This window comes from Fundulus heteroclitus, chromosome 14 (assembly GCF_011125445.2).
Source record: "Fundulus heteroclitus isolate FHET01 chromosome 14, MU-UCD_Fhet_4.1, whole genome shotgun sequence".
NCBI classification, from domain to species: domain Eukaryota; kingdom Metazoa; phylum Chordata; class Actinopteri; order Cyprinodontiformes; family Fundulidae; genus Fundulus; species Fundulus heteroclitus.
In genome coordinates, this window is record NC_046374.1 from 15,464,212 (window position 1) to 15,483,792 (window position 19,581).

The 19,581-nt window shown below is 42.0% G+C and overlaps 1 protein-coding gene across 2 annotated transcripts in view; it reads left to right on the forward strand.

Moving 5' to 3' along the window:
- Window positions 1-11,948, forward strand: part of chd3 (chromodomain helicase DNA binding protein 3) — a 53,772-nt gene extending 41,824 nt beyond the window's left edge. The window contains exons 38-40 of one of the 2 annotated variants that reach the window (XM_036146380.1): window positions 3,300-3,463; window positions 3,720-3,846; window positions 9,930-11,948. In XM_036146380.1, the coding sequence (XP_036002273.1) occupies window positions 3,300-3,463; window positions 3,720-3,846; window positions 9,930-10,210 (572 nt within the window). In that variant the 3' untranslated portion in view covers window positions 10,211-11,948. The remainder of the gene's footprint in view (window positions 1-3,299; window positions 3,464-3,719; window positions 3,847-9,929) is intronic. The other variant, XM_036146379.1, reaches the window with a different exon arrangement.
- Window positions 11,949-19,581: the final 7,633 nt, after the last annotated feature.

Sequence of the window (19,581 nt, forward strand, 5' to 3'; positions counted from 1 at the left end):
GCAGCTCTACGTTTACTGCCCAGCTTGTTTATGCTGGTGGGATTTCTGGTTCAAACTCTCACGTGAATACTCGATCTTTCACCGTAGAGGGAACCTCCAGGCAGCCAATAAGTCAGGAAAGAGAAAATCTATACGAAGTGTGGAGGGTCGGATGCAAGCGATGTGTTTCAGCCTTAATAGGTGCCAACAGATTTTAAAAAGCCCCAGCTTCAGATTCAACACCTTCGAGTCGGACGTAAATTTACAGCTCCTCACATGGACAAACCAAATGCACTCTCAAGCATGGCGGCAGCAGCACAAAGTTGGGGAGAGGTTGTTTCACTGCCAGGGGTCCAGCTGTATCTCACTAAGCTGGTGGATTAAGTAGGAAGGAGAGCTTCAGCTCGACAGCTCTGACAGAACTCGGTGTAAAAATAATAATGATCTTAAACACCGATCTAAACGACTCTGGTACATTTTGAAAATGTATGACTCGAAGCCAAGTTCTTACAGGAAACCAATCACAGTTCTTGGATTGACCGCCTTCTAAACACCTCTGTGGTTAATAATATACATACCCAAAAATACTGCCGTGGCAGTGAGATGAATCAGCTTGGTTTTTATGGTCGTATATGGAGCAATTCTGGCCCGGACGGTGTTAAGAGGGAGCATCTACAAGTACTGAAAAAATAATAATGCAGCCAAATCCGTTTTGTTGCTAATCTTTAATTCATCCCGAACTGCAATCACCCTAAAACTGCATTGACCTGCTTCATTATTTAAAATAATTCTGATTGTCTGATTTTTTTTTTTGCTTTTTATTTACAAATCAAGGATATCCAAAGTGCGGCCTGGGGCCCAAATTTGACCTCTGGAATAATTAGTAGCGTCTGGCCGCAGTTTAAGAATGGTGCTAATCTGTCTCTAAAGCAAATTGTGCTGATTCATACGGACACTTTTTGCAATTTTTTTAAATTAGAATTGTTGTTGAAACATTCCTGGTGCTAAGAATAAACTTAGAAACAATTTCTTGACCAACCAATTACTAAAAAATCTGATCTAAAAAATTTTGATGCCTTGCTTTTATTAAGGTAAACCCCTTAATGGTGCCATGGCATCACTGTATAAACCATTTAATCTAGTTGATATTGCTGCATATGTAAATTCTCCAAAGAATTTCATTAAAACACAACGTCAGCTTGTTGTTTTGTCAGGTACTGACAGCGTTGTGGTCGCCTCCTTCCGTGTTGGTACAGAAGTTGTTGTTTTTTAAATCCGTTTGTTGGAAATTCCAGACTTGAATTCCTCCACAGGAAACAGTCTTCACTAAAGTCACCATAAAAGTCTTCTGTAATTCTCCTGTCTTTTGGGAGTGAGTGGAACCTTCGTGTATTTTTTAGCACCCTTGGACATTTCAGCTCCCCTTTTTAGTAACTGCTGTGAAGTTAGTTTAGGGTTGAATATGGGATCGTTTGTGGTCCGCGGCTCCATCGCCGTCTGGCTCCTATATGAGCCGACACAGAGAGGCTGATCTGGGGCTGCCATCTGCTTGCTGCTCCGCCTTCCTCCTCGTAGGTCAGCCAGTAAATCAGCTGGGAGGAGGAGAAGGGGAGCGGAGGGTTACAGCCTGTTTGCTTGATGGTGTGCTCTGATTGGAGCCAGCCATATTACATCATTTGGGATGCCACGTCACTCTGTGCGACTTTCTGTTCCACGCACCTAGGAAAATTCCTAACTACGCGGACAGTTCCATGTGGAAAAAACATGGCGGACAAGCAAGCGTTCCTTCTGGTGGAGGTACGTAAATGTAGACATCTTTATTGGGCCCATAAATATCACCGTGAACAACAAAATGTTAACGGTTCCTGGACAGAATTTGCTGTCACTCCTGGAAGAAAGGAAGAGGCTTTAAAAAGTGAGAAACAACTGTGTTCTCTACTTCTACGCGTAGTGGAGTGTAGTATGCTTGGTGTAGGGGCTCAACGCTGCCCCCTAGAGTACCAGAGAATACTTCTACTTCCTGAGTAAAAGCAGCACGGAGCCTAAATGCTGCAGATGTTGTGTCCGCGCAGAACGTATATGCGTCAAGTATAAACCGGCCTTTAGGAGACACTTTTTCAGGCTTACAGTGAAAACCTTCAAGTAATTAAACTGGTATTTAAAGGGTTATAATCTTGAACGTGATTGGATGTTTTGTACTTTTTAGCAGAGATTAAGTTATTGTGAAAACAGGTAAGAAAGAGATAATTAATCGCAGTTTTCTGGTGTGCGTACAATTTAGCACAAAGGTGCTTAGAGGCTGCAGAATGCATCCTTTTGCTATAAAAGACACATAAAAGATGCTTTTACGCATTTTGCCAGTAGGATTCATGCTACAGGCAGTTATGAAGCCAAACACGGTCACAAAAAAAACAGAAAAGGAAAACATACAAAAATGAGCATAAGAGTAAAATTAAATCTGCGAGTTCTAAAAAAGAAAACGGGACGAACATCCATCCAGAATCGAACCTGAACCTTGAACATGGCTCCAAAAAGTCTGTGCCTAGGCCCATTTATCTGAATATTAATGATGTGTGTTTATGTTGAAAGCTTTTGCAGTCGACTCTTCTTTTTAAGGTCATTGAAGTTGTATGTCGTGTCATCATTTCACCCTGGAAAGAGAACGGTTCAAACAAATCAGTAAAAGACTAAATTAATCCGACATTAACGCTGGCGGTGCGTGTATGTAAACTTCTGACCAGTACTGTGGATATTGTCGGAGACCTTTGACAGAGGTCAGGATGGGAACTGACATCAGTTTCCATGTGTGACAGGCGCTGAGAAGCCCGGCCAAGTAGATTTAGGCAACCGGAATCAGAGAAAAGTTAGAGGGAGAAAAACTGGCAGATAATGACAGGCGAACAATGAAAGAGATACAGATCAAACATCTGTTGTGCAATCCTTCCTGGTGCACCGACCGCACGGCTTCGCCTCCAGAAGGCTCCAGTCGTGCCGAGGAGATGAGCTTTCACGGTGTTCAGTGTTCGCCCCAAACACTTCCTCCCTGGCTCCCAGCCGAACCCGCCCATGTTTATATTCAAGAGTATTGCTTGCTTTTATCTGAGCTGTGTTCATTTCATGTTAGGATGTGATGACATCTAGATAGAAAACCTTAGTCTCCTATAAATACAGGATGAGCATTTTGCTGCATAAAATTCAAATGTAAAAGATATTTTAAAAAAAAGGACTCTTTGAGCGGTTAAGGCAAGAAATATTACTGCAAAGCGTCTAATGAAAGCGATTATGTAATAGAGAAAAACTGCTTTTTGTTGTCGCCGCAGTGTTAAACCAGCTGGAGGAGCTGCTGAGCGACATGAAGGCCGACGTGACCCGGCTGCCCGCCACGCTGTCCCGAGTGCCGCCCATCGCCGCGCGGCTGCAGATGTCCGAGAGGAGCATCCTCAGCCGGCTCGCCAGCAAGGGCACCGAGACGCACACGCCCCCGGTCAGCAGCCTGCACGCACACGCATGCGCACTTTAACACGCAGTCACGAGCCGAAACCTGCTGCAGCAACCCCCCCGGCGGAGAGAGGCTGGAGGGCGTCCAATGAGAACACACTGCATCTCGTTCGGTCTCCCACCTGCTCTCCTCGACTCCACAGCCGCTTATTCAGCGTTTTATCTTCCAGCTTACATAACGTCCAGGCAAGGGGCCTGATCTCATCCCGTGTATTAACGCGACCTTCTCTTTCTTGGTGCAGCCCATACCTCCAGGACCCTACGCCACCCTTCAGAACTACGGAGCGCCCTTCACCCCGGCCCCGCCCAGCGCTCTGCACATGGGAGGGGCCAACTACAGCCAGATGCCGCCGGGATCCTTCATATCAGGTCAGTGGTTCAGGGTACTGGTTTTGCCAAAAGTGATTTAAAAAACAAAAAACACACACACCCACATACGACCGAAGAAGAGATAAGTTCAAAAGAACACTTGATTTTCTGAGGCTCGGATAATTGCGGCAGCCAGAGATGATTTAGTGACAAAAAGAAATCCCACAGGGCTTGATCTGTGTGACGGTTCGGTTGATGATTTAGGAGGCATTTGTGGGTCTTTGCAGGGGGGGGGGATCGGGGATCTTTGCAGAACTAACTGTTGCTGTCTTGGGCGAAGGAACCGATTATGTTTCAGCGCAGATTTTGAGCTGGTGTTTGTCATTAGCCCACTGCAATTGCAGGCATGGGAACTTTAGGTTATGCCAGGTCATGATACTGTAGCGAGTGGGACTCAGTAATTGCAACAGGAAACTGATGCAGCGCATTAAAAAACTAAATGAAGAGACACAACCTACAGTGTATTGCTAAGTATTCAACCCTCTCGAACTTTTCCACATTGTGTCACATTAACGCCACAAACTTTAATGGATTTTATTTGGATTTAATGTGATATACTAACAACAAGCAGTGCATAATGCTGAAGTGTTTTTTTTTTAGTCAGCAATTCATATTCAAGCAACAACAGTAATAGTTTCTGGACAACTTAAGATGAGAAGGGAAATATTCAGTCCTACATTGCTTATAATGTTGGAACTTTAAGTTACAACTTTGCTTGGTTCAGATTCACCTGGCTATGTTAGCCTAAGATATCCAGATATCTTAGGTATTTTTAATTTTAAAACTCTATAAACAGTGTTGTGTGCATTTGTATTCAGGCCTCTTTAGGAAAGTTCTCTTGATTTATACATCTAGCCCATCAGGGTGTAACTTAATCTTCTGTGAAGGCCTCAGAGCTTAGTCGGAGGACATCAAGGAACAAAGACCGAGGAACGCAGCAGACGGGTCATGGAGGGAGCTGTGGAAAAGCTCAAAGCAGAATTAGGTCAGAATATCGCTCGCTTTGAACGCCTCACCGAGAACTGATCAGGCCATCACCGGAAAACGGGAAGAGCATTGAACTATCACAAACCCGGATATGGCTGGTAGCTCTGGAGGAGCTGCAGAGCTCCACAGCTCAGGTGGGAGAATCTGTCGATGGGACAACAGGAGCGTCAGGAAGAAAACATGTTTTCCTAAAATGCAGGGGACACAGCAAACACGTAGAAGAAGAAGAGGTCAAACTGAACCTTTTAGGTTACATTTAAAGGCATACTATGCAACATTTTTCAGTTAATTAATGTGTTTCATACCGTTTTGGATGATTAAATGAGTCATTTCAGGTCGAACAAAGGTTTTCTCGGCCGCCCTGGGGGTCTGTGGGGGAAATACCGTACTTGCAATTGCAAGAGCTCTCAACCCGCACACACAGAAGTCTCGCTTTACGGCGAGAACTCCATGTGTTTTTGCCCTGCCATTCACTATATGCACGCGCAAAAGCAACAACAAAGAACCGCGTATTAACGTCAAATAAACATGCAAGCATATTGAGGTTTTTATTATTATTATTATTATTATTTATTTTTTTTATAATTTTTTTTTTTGAATGTTGGCGAGGCAGTAGCGTGAATTTGGCGAGGCGGCCGCCTCACCAAGATAGCGCTGCAGGAAGCTTGATGTTCATACTTTCACTGTGTTGTGTTGTCATTGTTTGTACTGCCGTTTTTTCCACTTTTCGTTGCGTTGGTCTGTCTGCTAAGCTCAAAACAACCGCGCCTGGCTTGACGGAGAAACCAGAACAGCTGAGCATCTTTATGACAGTGCACTTTTACTTTCGCCCTCTGGGGGGAGCCTCGCTGGAAAATCAACCCCGGTTGCATAGTATACCTTAAAAATGCTATTTGTTTTCAGAAAACTAATAACGCATCGCCTTAAACACAACATCCCAACAGGGGAGCACGGTGCTATCAGGATACTTTTCTGCAACTTGGACAGCGGAGCCAGGTCAGAGGTAATGGGGAGATGGATGGAGGTGAACACAGGGCATTCCTGAGACCTTTACCTGCATTTTTTTCCAATGCAGGTAAAACTGCAAATGGCTAATAAAGTAAATCTGAATCTGAATCTGAATCTGTCTGCCGTGCTCCTTGGTTTGTAGCCCTTCAGAGACCTCAAACAACTCGGGACCGAGGCTGACGCTCACCTTCCAGCAGGACGACAGTGATAAACATGCAACCAAAGCTACAGTGGGACAGATCAGAGGATATCCATGTGTTAAAATGGGTCCAGTGAAATCCAGACTTAATCAAAGTTAAAAACAAAATGTGATAAGAGTTGAAAACGTATGTTTGCAGAAACTCCATCTGATCTGACTTAGCTTGAGCTGGAAGGTAGACCTGCAGCCATACGCTGGGACTCAGGAGGCTAAAGAGGAAAGCATGCCGCACTTCTCACATTTTTATTCATAAAACGTTGTGAAAGCCATGTCTCATTTTCCTTCTACTTTGCAACAATGCACTACTTTGTGTTGCTCTAATGCATAAAATCCATTGAAGTTTGTGGCTGTGACGCGACAAAAAGTAAGAAAGTTGTTGAGAATCTGCAAACCCTAGCAGGTCTTGTTCTCACTGCCATCACAGATCTTCTGCTATCGTTGGGATGCAGCCTGCAGCCGTCAATGGTGAAATATTTGACAACAGTTGACGTTTGAAGAAGCCCTGATCCTGATAAAGATCCAGACTTGATTACTTGGCAGCGTGAACCGCTTTAGTAAAACAAGGTTTAAAAAATGGGCCAGAAATGGGCTCCAGTGGTAAAAGAAATCCCAGGAATTTTTGTCTTTGTATGGTTATGTTGTTGTGGGAAAAAAACACTTAGCAAAGAGAATTGAAAGAAGATGTCCAGGCCTCGTAAGAATGCTATTAATCTTCCAGTTTGTGTTCCCTTTATTTAGTGTAATAGAATCATTTAGGTATTAAATTAGCGGCATAGAGAACTACTTTGCTCTTGGAGGACTGTTTTTATATCTGCAGCACTTAATCACATTCAGCAGCTTGCATTAAAAAAAAAAAAGAAAACGGGGAAAAGGAGTTCATATCTGGAAAAAAAATATCTGTGGCAGAGTTTCTGATGTGGCTGCCAGATAGACACCTGAAATAGACATTACCAAAAAAAAAAAAAAAGAAAGAAATCAAACACAAAACGTGTTGCACTGCTATATTAAGGCATTCTCATCTCTTCGCCTCAAAACCTCAACACTCAGCTCAGCAGTTATAGGATCTAATGACAGATTGTGCAATAATAAAGCCCAGTCTGGACAGACAGGCAGGCTCCCCCCCCCTCCTCCTTTAAAGTTTGATTGGTAAGAGCTTTTGAATTAAAACTGCAGAGCAATATATTTATATATATATATATATATATTTTTTTTTTTTTTTCTCGGGCTGCTCGCCTGCATTTTATCACAGCTCACTGTCACTTTGTGAATTTATTTTCCCATAATTAGTTCGGCAACAGCATGTGCTCACCAGACGCACTCTCTGCCCTGCATGTGCGTTCGTGTTCGGAGATGTTTAGATAGCCGAGATGTGGCAGAGATAACTGGTAGAACCTGATACTCCCCCGGTAGCTTCGCTCCAAAAGAAACCACAACACCCAGCTCTCTCTCTCTCTCTCTCTCTCTCTCTCTCTCTCTCTCTCCCGTTCGGTGTATCTTGATTTTTTTTTTTTTTTTTTTGTAATTGCAGACCGAGACATCTGTCAAAGGCATTGCGTTTCAGCGAGCCAGGGGCCTATCACTGAAAATGTCATTATGCTCGGCCCGTCTGAGTCCGAGTGTGCCAAGAAAACATTCTGACTTTGTACCAAAGGTATTTTCAGCGGGACGCAAACCGCAGCAGGCCTGGTTGTGTAAACGTTGTGTTGGGACTTGTGAACGGGGCGGAGGGCTGGGCCCGGCGTTTGGTCGCTCAGAAATAGTTGTGTTTCTCCGTGGTTTCTTTTTTTTTTTTTTTTTTCTTTCCCTTTCTGTTTCTTTGACTCACCGGCGCCCGTCCTCGCGGCCGTAAGCTGGGCTGAGCCGGGGTGAGCCGAGCCGCGTGCAGTCTGAAACCTCTGGCAGATTATGAGACCGCATTTACAGCCCTGATTGGGGTCGGGCTGCTTCCTGACCTTTCATGATTCAGGCAGCGAGAGGGAAAAAGCAGCAGAAGCAGGAGGGGTGGACCGGAGTTAAAATAACAATTCCCAGATTCTTGCCACCTTGTAACTTCCCTACATTAATGGCAGTTTACCGAAAGAAGGTCCCGCACTCGGGGCACACAAAACGGCTCCAGAAATATGCATGCCCAAGTAAACATCTACGGCTTTAGTAGTGTTTTCTGCATGCACGAGTGCACCGGTCTATGCAGGTTATACACATGGCTGCAAAAGTACTCATACCCCTTGAATCTTGCAGTCACAAACTGCAATGTGTTTTAATGGGACTGTATTTTACGATAGACCAACACAACATAGAGAACAGCTGTAAAGGTTTACAGTGATTAAAAAAAAAATGTAAATCTGAAAAGTGTGGGGTACGTTTGTGTCCAGCCTTCCTGGGTCAGTACCCTGAAGAAGCAGATTTAGCTGCAGGTGTTTTGGGGTGTGTCTCTACCAGCTTTGCACATCCAGAGGATCACCTTTTTAGTCGGTCCTTGTAAAGCAGCTGTAGCCGAGTTACGTCGGATGGACAGTGTCTATGAACATCTACTTTCAAGACTTGCCAACGATGGCCTGCTAGGTTTAGGCCAGGTTGTTCTTACACATTAAAAATGCTTTGATCTAAACCTGCCCGTCGTCGCTCTGGCTGTATGCTTAGGGTTGTCGTTCTGTCCCTGTCTCTTGCCTTTTCCAGCCTCTACCAGGTTTTCTTAAAGTTTTTTTCACCCTGTATGGAGCTCCATCCATCTTCCCACCAGCTGTGTCCTGCTTCCCTGTCCCTGCTGCCGCCATGTTTAACAGTGGCGTTCAGGATTTTAGTCTTCCACCACACATAGTTTGAAATGATCAGAGGTCCATCTTCCACTTGTTGGCTGGCTCCCTTACATGTCTTATGGGAAACTAAAATTGGGACTACTTGTGGCTTTCTATTAACGGCTTATTTATAGTCACGTTTGTGGGGTGCACAGCTAATAGGGTAGCATGCCAACAGATTCCCCAACCTGAGCTGTGGATCTCTGCAGCTCCTCCACAGTTACCGTGGGCCTCTTTGCTGTGTCTCTGAAATGGGCTGTCCTTGCTTGGCCTGTCAGGTTGGGCCATATGTTGGTAGGTTTGCAGTGGGGCTATACTCTGTCCGTTTTCAGATGATGAAATAAACATTCCTCTGTGAGATGATTAGATAACTTACCCCTGCTGTAAACCTCACCCCGACCTGTCTGCTGTGTTCTTTTTCTCTTCACGATGCTGGTTGATCGCTAATGTTCCCGGACGATCCTCCGAACCAGACACTAGATTAACTCAAAACTAATCACACAAGTTGACCATATTTACTATTTATGTGACTTCAGAAGGTAATCCGTTGCATTGGATTTATTTAGCAGCATTAGAGTAAAAGGGGCTATGTCTAAAAAACGTATAATTTTCCTTCAACTTCATCATTAACCGTTACTTGGTGTTGGTCTGCCTCGTTAAAACCCAAAGAAGTTACGCTGAGGTTTGTGATTAAAACGAGACACAAACGTGAACAAGTCCAATGGTTATTGATTATTTTTGCAAGGCTCTGTATAGCAGCAACATCTGGAGCTGAATTTTTTTTTTTTGGAAAACCTTTTCTCGCCATCAGGAGGCTAAGCAGCTCTGCTAATGGACTCACATTCTAGCCAAAGCGTCGTCTTTTAGACGCGCGTAGATTAAAAGCGATAGAGCGGAGCACATGGGAGCACCTGCCCTGCTGATATCCCCACCCTCCCGCCAGCTCCTGTAGCTCCATCTCTGACCTCCCCAGCAGAGGAGGGAGGGAACTTAAAGAGAAGGCCTTTTGGGGGTGTGTAAAGTGTCACATTATCCTGCTCCCCTCTCTCTCTCCGAGCCTCCACTACAAGTCTGCCACTTGTCTGCCCCCACAGAAGCCGCCGCCGCTGCCACTGCTGCTGCTGGGGCCACCGGGGGAGCCGCTGGTGGAGCCGCAGGGGGGTCAACAGCTGCCGGGATTTTCCAGAAGACCAAGGAGCACGATGTGATGCAGCGGCAGCGAGTGGTGGACCTCTGGAAAGACGGCAAGTCAGAAGGGGCAATCGGGCTGGAGCTGAGGATGCCCAAGTCCACGGTGCACAGCATCATCGTCAAGTATCGGCTCAGCAACACGGTGGAGAACCTGCCGCGCAACGGGCGACCAAAAAAGCCCTGACGCAAAGGAGAGGGAGACTCAGGAATGTAGCAAAACTGATAAAGACTGGCTTTAAGAACATGAACGAATAAAACAAAGCTCCAAAGAAGACCTAATAACAAAGCGCTTAGGCACCGCCGGAATGTGAAGCATACAAACATTGAAGAAACAAATCTCACAACACAGAAATTGAAGGCTTGCAAAATAAAAAAAATAAAAAAAAAGCAGTGGCAGCACTTTGACCCACAAAAGAGGCAACTGCTTAAAGAGTGGACCAAAAATAAGCTGGGACAAATGAAGAGTGCTGCTGAGACAAAAAGCCTAAAAGAGTCTGACTGGACTGAAAGGAGGACAAAAAAGGAGAGAATGTTAATGCAATCAGTTTTTTAGGGGGGGGAAAATGCAGCAAAAGGATCTTTTTTAGATCTTCTCATACAGATTTCTTGAGACTTCTTTTTCTGTTTTTAACTTTGAGCCAAAAGATTTCCCTCCGGATCAATCCTTCATCCAGAGGCTGACTGAACAAGCCGGTTCCCTCGATCTGACCCTGCACTCCCTCATTCCTCCACAGTCCTCTCGTCCTACACACACAGTACTGCGCACACACACACACACACACACACACACACACACACACACACACAGACACACAAATATACAAACACGTTGGATCTCTCAAACAACCTGAAAACCTGCAAAGATCTTAGTTTATCTGCTTGAATGCAGGAAGACGAAATCCAAACTCAAATTAGCGAAAGATAAACTGGGCCCAGTTCATTTTGCAGAGAAAACAGGAAAAGAAAGCAAAACTTAACTTTAACCCCATGGATCATCTTGTTGTAGAACTCCTAAGCCCAACCAAGCATAAACCCGAAAAGCCGCAGATATGGAAAACTGATTTGTAGCCTTTTCATCAGAATCAGTAGCAGCTCACCCAACCTGATGAACTGCCAATGAAATATGTACTGTAATGCAAGTGGAACAATATATTTTGCTCCTGCACCTTTTTTTAATGGGAGATTGTCTCCTTACAGGGGAAATCACTCTTTTGAAGTATCTACATTTCCCGTTTTTAGACCTCATGACAACAGCAAGCACTATTTATGAGCCGCTCCTCCTCGTAGATGAACCCTGCAATCTGTCACTGGAAGAAAAAGGGAGACTCGCTTTGAAGCTCGCAGAGACATTTTTGTTCCTCGAGCTACTTTATTGTGACAGCGTGATGGATTCCACGTGGTGGAAAATGTCCCTTGATCCCAGAGAAAATAAAACACTCCTGTCTGCGTTATCGCTTTTTCAGAACCCTGTGCGTTTTTGTGTTCGTGTGTGTGTGTGTGTGCAGCAAAGCTGTGCCTACCGTCTTATTATGAGGAGAAAGGAGGTGCTGTGTTGAATGGGGCAGAATTTAATTTTCAGTTAATACAGTAAACATTTCAGAATCAGGTGTGTGAATGTCATGACACTAAAGCTGAGTGGTATTTCCCTTTAATTGTAAAAGTTGTGTGGCCTGCAATGAGTATACATGGTATGCGCTCATGTGTTAAATCATTGTAAATCTGTGCATTTTGCATGATAATTTAGGAACTTTTATAAAACCTAGCTTACTTTTGTATTTTGAAGTAATGGTGCCAAGGATTCTTTCCCATTTCGATTTTTTGTGAAATACTTTTCCATTGCAATGATTTTGCTTTTTCTCTGAATACATTTAGCCAAAGAAACTGTATTTGATTCACCAAATCTAAACTCAAAGCTAAATGTACAAAAAAAAATACATGCATATATATATATATATATATATATATATATATATATATATATATATATATATATATATATATATATATATATATATATATATATATATATATATATATATACAGCGTAAAACTGAGGTCAAAGGAAAAACTGCTGCATTGTAGCTCAGTGGACTGTCAGAAATCAGGACTAGAATACACTGAATATATAAAGAAGAATCCAAGGTTTTTGTAAATTGATTACGCATGCTCACATTCGCTTGTTTAGAACTAATATAGTAACCTGTATTGTATTTTTTATTTTCCCGATTTTTAATTGGGAAAATTAAAAATACCTAAGATATCTGGATATCTTAGGCTAACATAGCCAGATGAATCTGAACCAAGCAAAGTTGTACCTTAAAGCTCCTACATTATAAGCAATGTAGGACTGAATATTTCCCTTCTCATCTTAAGTTGTCCAGAAACTATTACTGTTGTTGCTTGAAAATGAATTGCTGACTAAGAAAGTTAGCCATATTAGCTTTAGTGTGTAAACAACTAGCTAATAGGGATTACTGTAAAGAAAAATGCAAAATTGGACATTTCATTTTCCTTCTGTGCCAAGAAAAGACAACATGAATAAACTTTATATACATTACATGGTCTGGAGCATTGCATTGACATGATTATATTATTTTGTTTATTTATCTCCTCACATATTTATCCGTCTATCTCCTCCACATTTATTTGTAAAGTTGAGCAAAGCCAAACCATAACTTAAGGACTAATAGAATATCCAAAATGTAAAACCTCAAAACCAAGGTTAAAGAAAACAATATTGCATCTCTGCTCATAAGAGCTGATGTCTGCCTAGCATATTAGCGCAGAATTGCTAGCTAAAAAAGTTAGCCAACATGTTAGCTATATTAGCCTTACCAGGTCAAAATTGGTCAATTTGTGTCTTTACATCAGAGTAAAGAAACTTTTGAAGCTTTCTCCACTTTTGTTGTAAAAAAGGAAAGCGTACATCAGCTTGATTATCATTAAGGAGTTGATAAATTCACTTGAATTTTATCCTTGTTTTCTCATGAACACAGCAAAACTGTTACTATTTAGGGTAAATAGATGAATCTTAACCATGTTAAAAGGACAGCTAAAGTCATTACTGCTTTTAAGTTGACCAAAAACAAGAGCTGCTGTTGTCAGCTCAAGATTAGCTAAAAAAAAGTTAGCTAACAAGTTAGCCCTGTTAGCTCTATGAGATAAAAACTGGTTAACATAGTGTTTTAACATCATTGTCAAGTAAAATGGGAAAAGGCTTTTCCAGTTAAAATCAAGCACATGTACTTTGACGCACACTGTTGTATCAACCTATAGCCTTTAAAGGATTGCCTGCTTTTACTCTAAACTCTTCTACATTTCAGACATACTGTATGTAGAAATGTCAAGGTTTTTATCAAATGTTACGTTTCTTTACAGTTTGATATTTATTTTGAAAGCAGCTGATGCTTAAAACTTCCTGGTAGCTTGACAGTGCCAAGACATAAGTTTGTTGATGACCAAAATCTTGCCTGAAATATGAGGCTTTATCCAAACAAATATTATGCATTCCCTGCAAAGGAGGCAACATTCTCTCAATCACATAGTACACAGCATCTAGAGGAGACATCAAGACTTTGGCTAAGCTTTTTTAATTACTGTGTTGAACTTCAGATGATCCATTCAGCGTAGTTCATAGTTTTGGGTCTTGGAGAGATGACTAGTTGGAGTTTAAGAGATCCTAGACATTGGTCCTCTTCCTTGATGTTGGGTTTGTCTTACCCTGAATGGAAAAATCACTCACACACTTAATTTAGCGTAAGAAAACGTTTATGTCTGCTGCATCTGGGGAGCAGGAGTATGGGTGGACCGTTCAAAAGCTGACCAAAGGTGATTGCATGGTGTTTGAACTCAAGAAAGTCTGCTTTGTTTTATTTTCTTACCTGTTTGTGTCTGTTGACCATGAAGGACAAAATTGCAATCTACTTTCAAATGTCTGCTTTAATACTATCAATCAGGGCATGTTCTCGCATCATCTAAAGTCCAGAGTTGGTATTGTTGATTGATTGCACTCACACTTTCAGCAGGAAAGTTGCTGTCACTCTAGAGTAAAATAAAGTCCCTTAAAAGGGACTTTAGAGTAAAAAGTCTTGTGGCTAAACTGAGCTGTTGTGTATTACGTGCGACCTGTTGGACACAATTGTTTTTCTAGTCCTAACTGCAAAGTGTTTACCTCCACCAGCTAAAGACAGTTAAGCAGTTTTTCTAAAAGGACTTCTATTAAAAATGTATTGCTAGTATTATCTCATTGCAGCCCTCTACAACATGAAATATCAGTAGATACAACCCTCTACACTAGACAGACAATCTCAAACACTTCTTGAGCTTTCCTGATTTCTGGACCAATCTCCTGTTCTACATTTCCTTTGTCTCTTTGTTTTCACATCTTTGCCACTACAGACTTTTTTTTTCCTGTTGTGCACACCGTACTTTTTCACCCAGTGTTTACCTTGATGTTCTTCAGCCTCTTATCAGATTTTGTTTGCTCCTACCACACATGCACACACACTCAGTTATTTTTCTCTGGCTCCTCTCTTGGCCTCTGCTGGCAAAACGCCATACTTTTTCCCACAACTGGTCCTCTCTCAAGCATAGACACCCGCATGCACACAGTTTCCCCCCCCCCCCCCCCCCCCCCCCCCCCCCCCCCTCATCTTTGGCCCAATATGCACTTAACACATCTTTCATCTGCAAGAGGGTGTTAAGACAGTTTATCTTTGCCCGTGGCGCAAGCGAGAGCCGTCCTGCGTTGTTTCTATTCCTGGCTTTTGTTTTGAAACAAGCTCCAACCTCACCGTTTTGCTCCTAGAGCGCTTTCATGAAAACCCACCAATGTGGGAAACACAGGCCCTGTGCTCGCCAGCTGCGCTGTCGTGCAGAAAGATGTTAGTTTTCAACCATGTGCGTCTGTGTCCTTATGTGCCTGTGGATAAAAAAGATGTGTTTACTCATTGCTGGCCTCACTTTCTTCCAGTTCACAGATGCATTTATAAGTTTTGTCCTCATTGCAAACATGATACTGTATGTATTATATGAAACATTGATGTACTGTAATATGCAAGTTTTCTTAATAAAAAATTGTAACAATGCACACTTGGATTGCTGGTTATTGTTGCCAAAACTATGTGATTATCATGTTTTTGTGCACTTACTGCTCAATTTTCAAACATAATGTCCTGGTAGAGTTAGCATCAGTAAACAAAGCAAAGATGGAAATAGTTAAAAAAAAAAAAAAAAAAAAAAAAAGGGCCTCCAACTCAGGCCACATTTACCACAAGCCTTGTTCTACAAAATGTAATGTTGGCATCTTGCTCAACTAAAAATATTTCTGTTGCCTAGATAAACATCTTGGAGCAGATTATAGTATTTTTCTCAGTAATTATGGCTGATTTGCTGATTTGAAAATTTTCTAAATTGAAAACAAGTATACTTGTAAGTTTAAATTCATTCCTTATCCCGTGTTCCCAATAGCTCAGATGTTTAGTTTCAAATCCACCATGTGAATCTACTGCTTCACCACATCCCAAATGTGCTCGATTGGACTGCGATCCGGTGATTGTAGAGGCCATTGGAGTACAGTAAACTCATTATCATGTTAAAGAAACCAGTTTGAGAAGATTTGAGCTCTGTGACACGCTGTATTATCCTGCTTCAAATAGCCATCAGAATATGGGTATGCTGTGGTTATAAAGGGATGGACATGGCCAGTAACATTCCTCAGGTACGCTTTGGAGAGAACATTACTTTTAGTTGGTAAAAAGATCCTCAACACCATTACTCTACTATAGCCTGAATTGTCCATGAAAGGATCATACTTGGATTCATTTTTTTAAAGTGGACATATGCAAAATCCCCTTTTTTCATCTTTAAATACATTTAGTTGTGTACGTGGACTCTCTCGGAGTGCAGAAAACTTGAATTTTGTCTCACCAGATACTGCATAGATATCGCCGATTCTCTTTGGGTCATATTTTTCATTATGATCAGTGTTTTATGAACAGCTATGTCACTGTATTTTTGGCAGAGCTGCTAAACAAGGTCATGGACTTCCGGGCTAACCAAATTTGTGGATCTGCCATTTTTATTTCTTACAGCAACTTTGTAGTCCAACCTGAAGGATACCTAAGCTACAAGTGGTTAAGTCAGAATGTTGGGTTGTTCATTACAACAACCCTCAGCATACTACAAAAATGGCCAAGGGTGCAGTTGAATGCTTTGCAACCTGAGGGTGGGGGGTATGAAGTACCTACTTTAGATGTATAGAGACGGCACCAAAACAAGTTACTCTCAGACAAACCTCAGAACAGGGGTAAAGAGGCGTTGTGGGGCAACAATAACAAAGAAGTCAGACCAAAACATTACAGTTTCACTCTATAAAGACCACAACTGGTCTCTATATCTATAGACTCATTGGGCCAGGTAAATGTTTTTTAACCTTATTTCAGTCCAATTCTGAATAGTCTGTGGGAATTGTACCAATTCATCCCGTCTGTCCATCAGTGTTGTAGTACTCGAGTCCGAGACTCGAACTCGAGTCCGAGTCATTAGCTAAATTTAGAGACTCGTGACTTGACTTGGACTTGAGAACTGATGACTCGAACTTGGACTCGGACTCCTACATTCAGATCATTCTGACTCGGAAATTGAGAAAAAGACTCGACTTTTTTATATCATTAGGCTATAATTTTAATATGTCATTAGAATATTATTTGGTGTATGATTTTAATATCTATTAGTGCAATGTGGTGGAGTGTGGATTTTTTAGTTTAAAAACATGTAGGCTATGCTTACTTTAGTGCAGAACTTGGACTCGACTTGATCAATAAGGACTCGACTTGGATCAATAGTGACTCGACTCGGACTTGACTCGGATGAGTAGTGGACTTGACTCGGACTTGACTCGGATTTTTTTTAATGACTTGGACTTGACTCGGACTTGAACACTGGAGACTCGAACCTGGACTCGGACTCGAGGCATAGTGACTTGACTACAACACTGCTGTCCATTCTTGTTCAACGCCAGCAAGGCATTTTCATCCACACAACTGCCACTCACTGGGTATTTTCTCTTTCTAGGGACTGTTCTCCAGTAACATGAAAGATAGTTATGCATGAAACTCCCCGCAGATCAGCAGTTTCTCATATATTCAGACAAGCCCATCTGGCACCAACATTAATGTCACGTTCAAAGTCACTTGGATCCTCTTTCTTCCCCATTCTGCTGCTCGGTTTGAACAACAGGGGTCCGTCTTCTCGATGTCTAGGAGTCTAATTGCGTTGAATTGCTGCCATGTGGTTGGCTGGTTCATGATGTTTTAACAATCAAATAAAAAAAGCTTTCCCAAGTTCTACCTCTTCAATTTATGGTGGCGACTGGCATTGAACCTAGGTCACTATGAAGAGTGACTAAATGAAATGCATAAATTGTAGATGAAGGTTTTTGGAAATTACTTTAAATCCTAATATAATCAACAGTCTTGTCGCCTTTTAGGTGCTTTTGAAGCTGCATGTCATTCACCTAAATCATGTTTCTTTAAAAACAATATCAATGTCTGCGAGAAAGGGTCCGTGCACCGGCTTTTATAAACCATGAGTAGTGTGTGCTGCTGAGTCGTTCACTGATGTCTTTAAAAGAATAACATACAATGGAATCATATATGCCTTATGGACTTTAGTAATGCAAGAAACAGTGCTTGTCTTCATCTGACTTGTTTTTTTTGTTTTCTGTAAAAGCAATGCTCCTGCTCTACTGTCGAACGCGCAGAAAGCAAAGTCTCTCTGAACCGGCTGAACTGAGCTTGTGTTTCTGTTTTCCCCCCGCAGTCCTGAACGGGCCTCCCATGTCTGTAAAGAAGGAACGGGAAGCAGAACTGCTGCTGAACCGACGGGAGCAGCGCAGCGGAGAGGTCATCTGCATCGACGACTAGACATAATACATGCATACACAGTCGCGCTCGCACACCTGAAACCCATTTCCTGCTAAAAAAAAAAAAAAAAAAGAGACACCTTCAGCTACTTTCCCTACGGAGGGACGTTTTTGTTTTTTTTTGCAGGAGAAAGCAGCACCACCGAAACACGCTCTCTCAGTATTACAACTGCTGAAGACGAACGTACTCAAGCGATTGTGATTGTAGTTGCTTCATTTGAAAATAAACACTTCCGAACATAACTCCGGTTGCACACATAGACGCAAAGCTCGCCGTCACAAACAGTCCAACCTGCTTCCTACTTCTTGTGGCCATTTTACGTCTGCCTCAAACCATTATACTCCTCACGAACGGCCTCCTCAAGTGGGCCTCCTGCTCCTCCTCAAGAGATGCTTCAATCCTCACCTGTACACACACGACCACACACACACTCACGCACACACACACAGATATAAAGAAATCCTAATCCCACCCCAACCCCAGAAACCTACTAGATCTGTCAGTAGACCGTCTCCTCTTCCTAAACCCTCCCTCATAAAGCTGCATGTGAAAATATACTCATTTCTACCAACGGCGCTCCATCCCCCTGAAGCATGCTCTTATCACAACAATGCTGTTTTTTGGAAACGGGAAAAAAAAAAAAAAAAATGTTATCAAGCTGTGCCTACACTCGTTTTAATACTATTTCTAAAGCTCAGAGAGAGGCTGATTCTCTGTTGTGTCTGAGTTTTAACAGCTCCAAGCACAGGTCCAGCTCTTTGTTTTTTTATTTACTTTTTATTTAGCTCTTTTTTTTATTATTATTATTAACGGTACATGTTTAGATAAAAGTCATGTGCAAAGGTATGCTATTATAAATATATTCAGGACTTGTTTGACCATAAAGTATTTTCCAGCATCCTAATCTGCTTCACTGGTTTGAGTTTATGTACAGAGCTTCGGGGCATTTTGAAGGGGGGCTTGTTTTAGAAAAAGCCTCGTAACGACACTATTTTTCAGGAGCCCGCTATGAATGTTTATAACCTTTTCATAATCAAATCAGTGTTATTAAAACCTGTCGACCACCCTCTGCACTTCTCTTACCTTTCCTTACCCACGCCTTCAATTAAGAGTTTTTTTTGTTGTTTTTATTTTTTTATTTCTGTTTCTTTTTACAAAATCCTGTGATTATACTTTGCCTATTTAAGCGGCTCATTTGTGTTCTCTTGTGTTTTTACTCTTCCAGTTATGAGCATTGTTGTTGTCGATGTTGCTGTTGTTCTCGCTGTTGCTGTTCGAGAAAGAGCTTCTACCAAAAGAGACGTTTCTTTGTAACTATAAAGCAGAAAAAAAAACAACTGTATGTGTGCCACACAAAACACAGTTTTGCCATGTTCGTCCCGTTGCTGCAAGGGAACGCAAACAAAGAAGTTGAGCTAACTTCAGCAGTGCATATATTATACAAGAAAGCAAACTTTACTTGCTTGCCTTTTAAGTTTTGGGTTTAATTACGTCTGTCTATAGAAAATAGATCATATGTATCCTAAATGGTTCTACCAACATCTTAGTCCATTTTAGCTTCATAAAAAGTACACAATAGTTATCCAGAGAATCAGAGATGGGGTTTTACGTTTTGCATCATTTAAAAAAA